General features: G+C 64.5%; 1 protein-coding gene across 1 annotated transcript in view; it reads left to right on the top strand.

Annotated features, from left to right (window-relative positions):
• The window catches only part of AATK (apoptosis associated tyrosine kinase), a 49,204-nt gene that overhangs the window by 19,275 nt on the left and 16,970 nt on the right, over positions 1-12,959 (top strand). The window contains exons 2-3 of the mRNA XM_054047981.1: positions 9,820-9,953; positions 11,778-11,919. Coding sequence (XP_053903956.1) covers positions 9,820-9,953; positions 11,778-11,919 — 276 coding nt within the window. The remainder of the gene's footprint in view (positions 1-9,819; positions 9,954-11,777; positions 11,920-12,959) is intronic.

The following is a 12,959-nucleotide window of genomic DNA, read 5'->3' as shown; positions in this document are numbered from 1 at the left end:
GATTTTCAGAGGCTCCTAAGGCACAGATCTCATTGACTCGCAGTGGGGGTTGTGCTCCTAACACATCTCGGTGCTGGGACCGAGTGGGAATTTTCTGTAATATTTTTTCTGATGCCTGGGTGTGCCTCAGTTTCCCCTATACTTTGTATGGCTTCCCCCTGGGGGGAAAGGATTCAGTTTGCTTGCAGAGCGGGCTAAAAAAAACAAACAAACAATCCAAGAAGACAATGGGAAGGCCCAATTCCCAGAATATTGACACCTAGCAACCAACCACCCAGAGGTAGGAGGATTTCCCTGCCTCTCAGCAGTCTCCAGCAAATCGCAGGGTGTGTTTGTACAGAGCCTCTCATCCCGAGTCTATAGCCAGTGACTGCCTTGCCCACTACTGAAATGCAGCCAGCTCTGGTGTGAAACGCAGCTGGACTTGACAGCAGCCTGGAAGGTGGGACCTTCGGAGCCATCACCCTGCTCTGGCACTGACCCTGGCCAGTCACCTCCCTGCTCTGTGCCTTAGTTTCCCCACCCGTGTCATGGGGTTGATGATGATATTTGCCTGCCTAGCCCAGGGCCTGTGGAGCTGGTAAAGCACTAGGTGAGCGCTCAGTGCCTCAATCAAGGGAGGAGAGAGGGAGGCTCAGACATGCTCCAAAGACAACTGGTAAACAAAAGTCACCTTCAGTGCGGCTTCCTTTGCAGTCTGTGTCTGCCCGGGCTGGGAGTGTGTCCAGAACACGCTCTGACTGGGCCTTGCAAACCCACCCCCACCTCCCCACTCAAGTGAGCCAGGATTATCTCCATTTTATAGGTGGGGAAACGGAGGCACAGAGCAGGGATGTGACTTTCACAGATTTGTGCAGCAGGTCAGTAGCAGAGTCAGGAACGGACCCCTGCAGTTCTGAGTCCAGCACCCTGCTCTAACCACTCAGCAGTGCTGTCCTCCCATTGCCGTGTTTTATTAGTCAGGGCGAGCAAAACGGCTGGGTCCGGAAGTGAGGCTGCACCACATTTCCATTTGCTGTGCTGCTTCAGGGCGTGAACGAGCCTTCACTCCTGGGGGTCAGGACCTTGCTGCCGGACAGGTTATCTCCAGCTGGGCGTTGGGTGGTTCTTGCACCTTCCTCGGAAGCCAGTGCTGCTGGGCACCGTCGGCGCTGGGCACCTGGGCTGGTCTGCTCAGCCTGGCACAGCCTCTCTGCCTGTGATGTGGGCGTGGAACACAACCCCCCTAGTCTGACGCCCGGCAGACCCGAGGGCGGTTCGCCGAGCAGCACCCGGTGAGCTCTGCAGCGGCTCTCTAACCTCCCAGACCGACCAGAGCCGCAGACTGCTCTTCAGGCTGAACCCGGCGAGATTCCCGGGGCTGCGGGCGCGAGCTCTGCTGTGGCTCTCCGTCAGGGAGGCAGTGGGTTTGTGAGCCATGAATAGCAGCGAGCTGGGAGCCAGGTGCTATCCAGCGCGAGTCAGCCCGTGGCCAGCCCAGTCTGGTTTCTGCTCTGATTCGCTCTCTCTCTCTCTTGCTGTTCGTGCTCTGAGCTGCAGCCCTGGCTGGGGGGTTCCCCCTTGAGCGGGGGCCTGTGCAGGCCCCTGTGTCTGGCCCAGGGCTCTGTGCACCGCTGGATGGCACCAGGACGTCTGCCCATCTCCTCTCCCCTTGTGCCCCTGCAGAGTGGCTGGCACTGCCCCAGGATGTGCCCTTGCAACACCCAGCTGTGATCTGACTTGCACGCAGCCGAAGTCGATACTCAGCTGCTCGGTGGGTGACGCAGATCAGAACCCACGCGCCAGGCTCTGAGGCAGCTGCGCCGGCCGTTAACCACTGACGAAGGCGTTCCCGGGTTGCGTGGCTCTTGCTGGTTGGTAGTTCGTAGGATGAAACTGCTCCAGTCCCAGGAGTTTGGGGTGCGGGGAGTGATCTGCTCAGGCGTTTCGAGGCAGCATGTGCCGCGCGTGGAGGGATGAATGAGCCCAGGAGCGACCCAGGAAGCAGGGCCTGGGCAGGGGGACTCGCGGTGCTGCCGGGCAGGGCCGAGCGGGGGAAGCAGCGCACAGGGGAGCGTCTCGGTTGGCTGAGCAGGGCAAAGCACTGCCCCTGGGACGAGCCCGGGAGGCAGAGTCGGGCTGTGCATCCGCTCAGCTCTGGGCTGCCCTGGGGCAGTGCCATGGCGGGGGGGGGGGGGGGGGGGGGTTGAGCTCTGCTGGCACGTGAGGGGTTTCTCCTCTTAGCATTGTCTGCCTGGAGCCCCGCTGGGGGCCCTGTCCATGGTGCTGAGTGCAAGCGGCTCACAGGCTGTTCTCGGGCCCAGGCTGGGAGCCAGCAGCCCCTCCCTCCCCGCAGCCCTCGGCTGCTTTTCACCCTGAGATGGGGATCTGGCTGGTGCCCCTCGTCCGCTCTCACAGCGCCGGTGCCCCTCGTCCGCTCTCACAGCGCCGGTGCCCCTCGTCCGCTCTCACAACGCCGGTGCCCCTGGTGCCCCTCGTCCGCTCTCACAACGCCGGTGCCCCTCGTCCGCTCTCACAGCGCCAGTGCCCCTGGTGCCCCTCGTCCGCTCTCACAACGCCGGTGCCCCTGGTGCCCCTCATCCGCTCTCACAGTGCCGGTGCCCCTCGTCCGCTCTCACAACGCCGGTGCCCCTTGTCCGCTCTCACAACGCCGGTGCCCCTCGTCCGCTCTCACAACGCCGGCGCCCCTGGTGCCCCTCATCCGCTCTCACAACACCGATGCCCCTCGTCCGCTCTCACAACGCCGGCGCCCCTGGTGCCCCTGGTCCGCTCTCACAACACCGGTGCCGCTCGTCCGCTCTCACAACTCCGGCGCCCCTGGCTCCCGCGTCCGCTCTCACACTGCCCTCACCCCTGGCTCCCTTGTCTGCTCTCATGGCGCCCTCGCCCCCGGCTCCCTCATCTGCTCCCATGGCGCCGGCGCCCTCGCCCCGGGCTCCCTCGTCCGCTCTCACAGCGCCCTCTCACCCAGTGCCCTTCGTCCGCTCTCACGCTGCCCTCACCCCCAACTCCCGTGTCCGCTCCCATGCTGCCCTTGCTCCCAGCTCCCTCGTCCTCTCCCATGGTGCCCTCACCCCCAGCTCCCTCGTCTGCTCTCACGCTGCCCTCACCCCCAGCTCCCTCGTCTGCTCTCACACTGTCCTCGCCCCCGGCTCCTTCGTCCACTCCCACGGTGCCCTCCCCATCCAGTGCCCTTCGTCTGCTCCCATGGCACCCTCGCCCCCAGCTCCCTCGTCCTCTCCCACGGCACCCTCACGCCTGGCTCCCTCGTCCGCTCTCACGCTGCCCTCACCCCCGGCTCCCTCATCCACTCTCACAGGGCCTGGGCCTGGGCCCGCTTGTCCGGTACTGAGGGGCAGCCAGGAGGCGCCGGGCTCCGCGCTCTGTGCTCACCCTGCCTGTGGCAGATGGCAGGAGTGTGCGTTCGTGGGCTTTGTTTGTCCGGGTGGTGGCACCATTTGCGCTTTGAAATGGTCTCCGAGGGAATAACCCTTTAACCTGGTGTCCCGGAGTCCCCGGGCGATGCTCTGGGACTGCTCCCCACAAAGCCAGTCAGGACTTTGGGGAGCCTCCTCTCCCTCGGAGCAGACTGTCTTCAGGGCAAGAAGCTCACACGGCTTCACCTCCTGGGTCTCTCCTGGGAGCATTCAGCATGTGCCCCTCCGTGCGCTTCCCACAGCGAGTCCGCCCAGGCGGGGTCCTGCCTGGGGAAGCCAGAGGTCCTGCACCCCCACTTGGCAGTCAGACGTGACTCTCAGCCAGCCAGTAAAACAGAGGTTTATTAGATGACAGGAACACGGTCTAAAACAGAGCTTGTAGGTACGGCGGAGAACGGGACCGCTCAGCCGGGTCCATTATGGGGTTCAGAGAGCCAGACACCCACGTCTGCCCTCACTCCTTGTCCCCAGCCAGCTCCAACTCTGAAAAAAACCCTCCAGCCCCTCCTTCTCTGGGTTTTGTCTCTTTCCTGGGCCAGGAGGTCACCTGATCTCTTTGTTCACCTTTAGCTATTTCCTTGCAGGGGGGAAGGGGCCCTGGCCATTTGTTGCCAGGGAGACAGAGTGTCAGTGATTTATGCACACTGGCCTTTCCCCACCACCTAGAGATTTAAGAAATGCATAGGGGAAACTGAGGCACCCACACAGTAGTCAGAGGAAACATTAAGAACAGTCCCACTTCATCACACCTGGTTACACGGGGCATCTCCATTAATTAATACCTGAGTGACTCGTCACCAGCCGCCCTCGGGGGCCAAGATGTAATTGCAAATAATGGGCCCGATCCTGCAGTCTTTGCTCAGGCAGAGCGGCAAGTGAGGTTCCCGGGAGCTCCGCTGGGGGAGATGGGCCTATGTGACACACTGCTGATCCTCGTCACGAGTGCGTGTGGCAGGGCGTGCGCTGGAGGACTGGGCCTGTCAGCCGAGAGGCTGGGGTCCTTACTCGGGCCTTGCTGGACCTAATCGTCATTCCCATTTTACAGGGAGGGAAACTGAGGTACGGCAAGCCTAGCGAGGGGCTGTCCATCTTCATGTCTGGAAACTGGCTTAGAGAAATCCATTTCCTGCCCGTGCCCGTTGAAGGAGCCTGGCTGACAGATCCTTGTCCCAGGGGCTCGTACAGGCATTGCTGCTCTCCTGTTGTTCTTTGCAGGTCGCCCTGTTCTCTCTTGCCAGCCCCACTCTCCAGGGGACGCGGTGACAGTCGCTGCGCAAAGTGCTGCCTGTTCACCATGGAAACAGGCTGAGAAGAGAGAGAGAGAGAAAACGCTCCCCCCAGCCCCTTCCAGGGCCAGGCTTTGTCTGGACGAGGGCCCAGACCCCCGCCGGTGGCAGACTGCACACGAGGAGAGACGAGGCCAGTTGTGAGCTAGTTGAGTGGCCTGGCCTTGTCCTGGCTGGAGTTTTAGAAGGTGGGGTTAGACGGAGCTAGTTACACACCTTTAAACCCCGTCAGAGATAGAATGGCCCCGTGGTCAGGACGCTCAGGGGACCCTGTTTAAATTCCCGGCTCTACCGCAGACTTCCTTGTGAGCTTGGGCAAATCACTTAGCCTCACCGTGCCTCAGTTTCCCCACTTACAGTGGGGTGATAGGCCTGCCCTGACTCATGGGGGTGGGTGCAGCGCCCAGATGCTATGGGTGATAGTCTCCAAAAGCCTTTGGCGCCAGAGGTTTCAGACAGAAAAGCGCTAGGTTTGTTCAAGCCAACAGGGTCCTTTAAGGTGACACCCCGAGTCTGGGGCAGCACCAGGACTAGAACCCAGGAAGCCGAGTTCTCCACCGCTGCCTGGCCCCCGGCCCCACCCTGTGTCAGCTCTGGGTTTTCTGCCCTCGTCCCATTTTAAACTGTCCCCTCACGTAGCCGAGCGGCGTGGGAGGGGGTTGGGAATTGACTCTCAGCTCCCGCGTTAATGGGACGGTTTCTGGGCCCTCACAGCGAAGACTCAAAATCGCCTCCCATTTTCAGGAACGTTGGTGTAGACGAGACGGGACCGTGGGGGGGTGGTGCCTGCCCGGCTTTTCAGCAGCTCAGTGACATGGGGGCTGGCACGGAGCCCAGCGCTCGCTCTGGGAGCGGGTAACTGACTCCTGGGCGGCGATTCTCCAGGGACGTGTCTGGGCGGCGTCTCAGAGGAGGAGACCCCGTCTCCTGCAGGGAGCCCAGGGCTCTGTGTGACGGGTTCGCGTATTGCTCGGGAGAGAGAGAAAAGGGTGATGCTGGCCAGAGCATAGACAGAGGCTGGGCACGTGGGGGCCAGCACAGAGCATTGCACTAACAGCACATGCAGCGGGGTGGCCCGTGGTCTGTATCTGGAGCTGAGAGCAGAGCCCCTGCACAGCGGGGGTGTGGACATATGGTGAGCAGTGTCTCTGGTGCCGCGGGCACCGCCCCGTGCTGAGCCGTGTCTCTGGTGCCACGGGCACCGCCCCGTGCTGAGCCGTGTCTCCGGTGCCACGGGCACCGCCCCGTGCTGAGCCGTGTCTCCGGTGCCACGGGCACCGCCCCGTGCTGAGCCGTGTCTCCGGTGCCACGGGCACCGCCCCGTGCTGAGCCGTGTCTCCGGTGCCACGGGCACCGCCCCGTGCTGAGCCGTGTCTCCGGTGCCACGGGCACCGCCCCGTGCTGAGCCGTGTCTCTGGTGCCACGGGCACCGCCCCGTGCTGAGCCGTGTCTCCGGTGCCGTGGGCACCGCCGCATGGTGAGCTGTGTCTCTGGTGCCGCAGGCACCGCCCCGTGCTGAGCCGTGTCTCTGGTGCCGCAGGCACCGCCCCGTGCTGAGCCGTGTCTCCGGTGCCGTGGGCACCGCCGCATGGTGAGCTGTGTCTCCGGTGCCGCGGGCACCGCCCCATGCTGAGCCGTGTCTCTGGTGCCGCGGGCACCGCCCCGTGCTGAGCCGTGTCTCCGGTGCCGTGGGCACCGCCGCATGGTGAGCTGTGTCTCTGGTGCCGCGGGCACCGCCCAGTGCTGAGCCGTGTCTCCGGTGCCGTGGTGACCACGTGACGGCGAGCCATGTCTCTGGTGCTGTGGGCTCTTCTTGTTCCTGGGAGCTCCCCCCAGGCAAAATGACCCAGAAGCCAAAGAGCAAACGGGGCCCCTCGCCTCCCTGCTTTGGCTCGCAGGGTCGCCGTGCTCGGTGGTGCACAAGCCATTCCGAGCTAGGAGCCAGTCCCAGCAGCTGTCCTGCTCTGAGATGCCCGTTCCAGCCACTCCGTCCTGTGGCCATCACCGGCTTGATGCCTTCTCTCTCGCCAGTTCCCTCTGCCTGCAGCCGGGTTCCCCGCACACCCTGTTGGGCTGTCCCACGCTCTAGCGCCTTTCACTGGGGGCCGTTTTCCTCCATTTCCTGTCATTCTGTCCCCGGGCCTAATCATCGCTGCTTTGCACGTACCCCCTACCCCCAAGACGGAGCTCTTTTCGCCTTTCCTCCTCCGGCGTCCCCGCAGCTCCCCGATCACTTTGGTTGCCTTTCTCTCGGCTCCCTGCAGTGCCAGCCTTGTGCCTGGCTCTGGCGATCTCGCGGTGGTGTTTTTACGGCAGTCGCCGTGGCTCGAGCCGGCTGGGCTCTGAGTCACGGCTGTGCCTCCCTGCTGCTTCCTCCGGGTATAATGACGCCGTTTGTTCCCGGCGGCTCTGGAGTAGCATAGGAATAGCTCAGCGGCAGCTTGTCAGGTGGGTTCCTGGGGGCCGCGGCAGAGCGGCGGGCATCGAGCGCCCACAACGCAAGCTCACAGCTAGGCAACAAAAGCCGCGGATGTTCTCTCCACAGGGGCCCCATAAACCCTCTGCATGAAGGGCCCTTGTGTCTGCCATTGGCTGCTCTGGGGGCCAGCAGGGGCTGGATGGCTCTGCTGGGCTCCCTGCTCGGGCAGGCTCGCTCGGCGGCTCCAACACGCTGCCTCTCGCTTACCCTGGCCGCAGCAGCGATGTTCTGGGCTCCCCGGAGGGCTGGGGGGTGTATCACACCCTGCTGCTCCCTGGGCTTTCCTGAAAGACTCCGAAGCCTCCTGGTTGGGCCGGGGGAAGCCCTGGTGACTTGCCTGCAGCAGAGGGGAGACGCGGGGTTGGCCCTTTACCGGTACTCGCAGCACTTCTCCTCCTCCTGGCGCTTTACTGCTTGTGGCCAGAGCTGGGTTCCTGCCAAGTGTGGGTCCCCGGCTCCTTTTCCCCCTCACCTGGAGGCGCTGGGCTCATTCACCCCCGTCTCCCTGGGGCTGCGGCACTGTCACAGCCGGAGGGATATTTGGGAGGAGATGCCAGGCTGGGCCAGGCCCTAAGGGACAGGATGGCACCAGGAGTGGGGGCCGTGTTCAGTCCTCGTCTGCGTGGGGCGTGAGAAGGAACTGGGGCCTGCAGAGCCCTTTGAGAGACGGGCACTGCCTTCCTTCCTGTTTGCTGGGTGATGGGAGTTCTTGCAGCTCACCTGACCCTGAGCGTCCTGAGCTGGGGCCTGAGGCCGGGAACACAGCCTCCTAGCACGGCTTTCCAGATGGAGGAACAGCATGTCCGGTGCCCTGCCCGAATTCCTGCTGCAGCTGGGGCGTTATGCCCCTCGTGCGCTTTGAGTTGGAGGCCGTGTCCTTCTCCTTCCTTCCACCCCAATGTGATGCTGGCGGAACAGAACTGCGGCTGTGGCCAACCCCAGAGGTGGCTGCATCGGGGCCGTGCTCAGGCGCCCCTTGCACCTTCATGTATGTTAATCTCTGTTTAGCTGCTAACATCCCCCTCCCGCATCTGGTGTTCGGGGAGCGTGCGCCAGTGCCCTGGAAAAGGACCTCCCCACAAACAGGAGCCGGGTCCAATCCTGTCCTGCAGCCCCCAGACTCGCAGCTCGCCCTGCACCCCGCCCCTCTGCTCCACAGCCTCCCAGTGTGTGTGCAAAGGGAGCCATCCTTGAGTCCTTCGCTGAGAGCCCGGGGGCTGCTGGATGAAGTTGACTCTGCAAGTAGAAATGTGGGGTTGGGGGCATGCAGGACCCAGAGACTCGGCAAGTGAATGGTGCCTGGAAGCAACCTGGGTGCCCGCGTGGGCTGCAGAGACCAGTGCTCGTGGGGCAGGGAGCTGGGGAGCAGCGGGGGCTGCTTCTGCTCCTTGCCTCAGCCTCTGGGGAAACGGCCCTTGCTGGAATTACTTGGCAGGGCTAAAGCAGGATCCCAGCGGAAGGGACGGCGGCTAGACATCCCCTGGGACAGGCCGGTGGGGCGCCCCGCCTGGGCGCAGTGATGGAATACCGGCTTACCAAGGGGCATGGGGGAGTCGCCATCACGGACCCTTCGGGGATGTTCCCCCAACAACTCTGCTGTGGGATTGTTTCAGGGCAGGTCCCTGCTATGAATCTGTGAATTATTGTCATGGCAACAGTGCGGAGCCGAGGGATCCAGTGGGTGCTAGGCCCAGGATTAGAGGCTGAGCCGGGTCTGTGTGTGCAGGCAGGACGCACATGCACCCAGCCAGCCTCGGGCACGCACACGCATGAGCGGGCACATGCACACAGAGGCACGTGGGCAGGCACGCGGGTGTGCGTACACAGACCAAGGATTTAGGAAGCCGGTTAACTGCTTCCTCAAGGGTTGTATAAACTGGCCCAAAGGGCAGATCGGTTCTTTCGCATTGGAAAGTGTCTCCTGCCCCCGATCCCAGCGCCTGGCGGCCGGGGTTCGGCTGTTCTTTTTGCTTTCTTGGCAGCGAAACCAATTGTGACCGGTCCAGTTGTTCTCTCTCGGTCTTTTCCAAATGGGCACCTCTGTGTTTAGCAGGCGACAGGGCCCCAGGCCGGTGCCCCCTTGGCCAGGGAGTGAGTCCTAGAGCAATTGGCCGGCAGCCGCCTGTCTGCGGTGCGGCAGTGCCCCCCTGTGGGTGATGGGAGCAATGCAGCATCTCCCCACTTCCCTGCTCCCTCCTGGGCTGCATTTGGGGTACTCTGCTCAGCGTCGAGCCCTGGCCTTCAGCTGCTGTTCACGGTCACCGTGGGCCACTGGCTGGGCTGGGGCTGCCCTCCGGGGCCAGCTGGGAAGCCAAGGGGGTGTTGTGTACAGCCCGGGGCACAGCGTCTGGGTCGGGAGGCCTGGGCCGGGACTATTTTTGGCCTCCTCACACAGTGTATCCATGGGCCCTTCCCGTCAGAGGCGGCTCAACCCCTGCTCTGTCTACACGGGGGTCAGCGCCGCGGGGCTCCCAGCTCTGCCATGGCCGGGCTCCCTGGTGCCGCTCCCTGGTTTTGTCCCCTCTCACTGTCTGGCCCCTGGCCCCGCAAGGGAGATGCTCTGCGTTTGTCGCCTGCCCCCCTAATCTCTCCGCCCCCCACGTTTGTCTCCCCGCAGACGGCACCCCCCTTAGCGAGCTCTCCTGGTCCTCGTCGCTCGCCGTGGTGGCGCTTTCCTTCTCTGGTCTCTTTACCTTCATCTTCCTCATGTTGGCCTGTCTGTGCTGCAAGAAGGGAGACATTGGCTTCAAGGTAAATGCTCCAAAGAGGGTGTCCCAGCCTGGCTGGAGGGGGGGAACGAGGGGAGGGGGTCCCAGCCTGGCTGTGGGAGGGAAAGTGGGGAGGGGGTCCCAGCCTGGCTGGGGCAGGGGGAATGAGGGGAGGGGATCCCAGCCTGGCTGTGGGAGGGAAAGTGGGGAGGGGGTCCCAGCCTGGCTGGGGCGGGGGGAATGAGGGGAGGGGATCCCAGCCTGGCTGGGGGAGGGAATGAGGGGAGGGGGTCCCAGCCTGGCTGGAGGGGAGAGGGGACCAGCCAGCGATGTTGCTGGGGGTGCTGGTGGGTCTGGTGCCTCGTTAACCCCTGGTCATGGCGTGTGTGCCTGGGCCCGTGGAGACTTGGGGCCCTTCTCCTTGGCCCACACTAACAGGGAGCTGGGCCAGGCCTGGGCAGCTTAGCATCACACACCGGCTGTGCCTGGCTCCGGTCGCGTCGCTCTCTGCCCAGGCCTCTGCCCAGGAAATGCCCCTGGTGCCCTGCGGGGTGGGAGGGGCCGTGACCTCCCTGCACAGAATGTGCCCGAGGAACAGTTTTCTCTGTTTGCTGGGATTTTTGTGGAGGCTCGCGGCGCCCGGGCGGGGGGGGCTTGACCATCCCGCGGAGCCTTGGGAGGAACAATGAGGCGGCTCAACCCCCCACGCTGCCTATATAGGAGCAGGGAGAGCGTTTGCGTCCAGCCCGGATGCTGCCCTGTGGCCCAGCAAGTCCCACCGGGGAGGAGTCCCGAGCGTGGCGCAGCAGCGAGCCCCCAGGCACTATGAGGCTGGTGGCAGCTAGGGTGGGGCAGGGGAGATGCTCGCCGTGGCCTGTCTGATCACGGAGGCAGCTGTCAGGCCCAAAGGGCTGTCTGGGGCACACAGCCAGGTAAAGGGAGGGCGCCCGTGGGCCGCACAGAGAGAGCAGGGCCATGGGGCTGGGACAGGTCTCTGAGGAGGGATGAGAGAGACGTGGGGTGGGCAGAGCCCTCTGGTGACACAGGCGGAGCCTTGGGGGGCTGGAGTCTCTCCCAGCCCCACGTGGGGCTGCCTGGCCCTTAAGCGCACACTGCAGCAGCTCGTGCGTGCCTGGGTCAGGGTCACACACGCCCGCTGGGGTGATGGGTGATCTGGCTACTCCCCTTCCCCGGGGGTCTCCCCGGCCTCTCCGCTCTCCAGGGATGGGGCTGCCCCGCTCCCTGCCCCAAAGGCAGCGCTGGGGAGTGGGAGGGCGCTGGGGAGGGCACAGGGTGGAGAGCGGCTCTCCTGCCCAGCCCAGCGCTCGGCAGCCGGCCCCAGAGACCATGGGGGGAGGCAGCTGAGATCGCGCCCTGGGGGACTGGGCAGTAGCCCTGACAGGGGGGTGCGCTCCACTCGCTGGGTAGGGATGCTAGCTGACAGGGGGCTTGCAGTTCTAAGGGCTCAGGGCCAGGGCTCTGCATCAGACACACGGCTGCGTGGGGAGCAGGTGAGCGGGCCTGGCGGAGCCGCCGCTCGGTGTGGGCGCGATAGAAACCGGGTGGCTGGGCAGCCCCCAAGGCGCGCCGGGTGCTGTACAAACACACGAGGGGCCCAGGAGGAGCCCACAGCCGGACAGACCCGCCGGGCCTGGGACGTGAGGAAAGGGAGAGAAGCGTGTGAGGCAGGGCGTGCCAGGCTCCTCACGTCTCTTGCAGCGCTATGGCGTGCTGGGGGTGGGGGGGCAGGGAAGCTGTGTGTGTGTGTGTGTGGGGGGGTGCACGGGCGCGCTCAGCTCTGTGTGTTTGTGCTGTGCCCACGTCTGCCCCTGCCGACCCCCTGCCCTCTGCTTTGTGCCCGGGCCAGGAGTTTGAGAATGCCGAGGGAGAAGATTACGTGACCGAGTTCTCGGTGCAGGGCTCCCCGGCCACGCAGAATGGCCCCGAGGTTTACATCCTGCCCCTCACCGAGGTGTCGCTCCCCATGGCCAAGCAGCCAGGGCGCTCAGGTAGGCTGCGCGGCGGAGCGGGGCCGGGCGGCTGCAGTTCCCAAGTGGATTGCAGCTTCGGATCGTGCTGCTCCCTGGGAGCCTGCGTGGCGTCTCCCGGCCAGGACAGCGCTCCCTGTCCTGATCAAGGAGCGGGGCCAGCGCCCGTCATGGTCACTGCTGCCATGTACCCGGTGCTCTGGGGGAGGGAGGCGGAGACTCCGTGACCATGGCCAGCAGCCCCTGCCCATGGCTGACTCCGAGGACGCTGCCATCGACTGCCTGCAGCCCCCGGCCAGGGGAGCAGAACTGGCTGGGGCTTACTGGGGGCTGTTCTGCCCCGAGCCGCTGGCACGCAGAGCGTTGCCTGGCACCTGCAGAGGGCGCTCTAAGCCCCTGTCTGGGGCGGGATTCCCGCGTCCTGGCCTGTGGCTCAGTGGCACCACCTGGTGGACACACCTGGGATAAAGGGTTGCTTTTGGGGGAGGAACAATGGGGTGCAGGGATCACAGGAGCCCAGAAAAGTGTCCCGGGAGGAGCTGGTCTTGGCCCATTAGCAGGAGGGGCAGCCAGCCCCGGGGGCCCTGTCTCCTGGCCTGCAGCCCCCTCTGACCAGCATCCCTCAGGCCTTTTCTCCAGCACCAGTGCAGGGGAGCAGCCCAGGTTGACCAGCCCCGGTGCTGAGGGGCTGGGAATAGCGCTCCTGGCCGGGCAGGCTGGGGAAGGGAAGGCCTCTGCCACAGCCCTGCCCTGGCTGGAGGGGGAGCTCGGACCCTGGGCAGGCAGGTCACAGTGGGCTTCTGTTCTGGGACAGGCCCCTGGAGACACAGGCGCTCTCTGAGCTCATCCCACGGCCCCAGATTCCTTCCCTGGCGCTGCCCCGCGGCCGTGGTAAACAGGCCTGTGAGTGGGAGAGGAATTCTGAGATCGCCGGGCGGGGCGAGGAGCCAACAAACGCTGCCACAGAGCAGCTGCCCTCACCCCCTGCCCCTCTCCGCTGCTGTGCCGGGTGCTGCCCCAGCTGATCTCACTGGGGCTTGGACAATGGCCCCAGTGTCTGG

Source organism: Malaclemys terrapin, chromosome 13, assembly GCF_027887155.1.
Source record: "Malaclemys terrapin pileata isolate rMalTer1 chromosome 13, rMalTer1.hap1, whole genome shotgun sequence".
NCBI lineage: Eukaryota > Metazoa > Chordata > Testudines > Emydidae > Malaclemys > Malaclemys terrapin.
The sequence above is the reverse complement of the archived record's forward strand: the minus strand, read 5'-3'. Positions and strand labels throughout refer to the sequence as shown.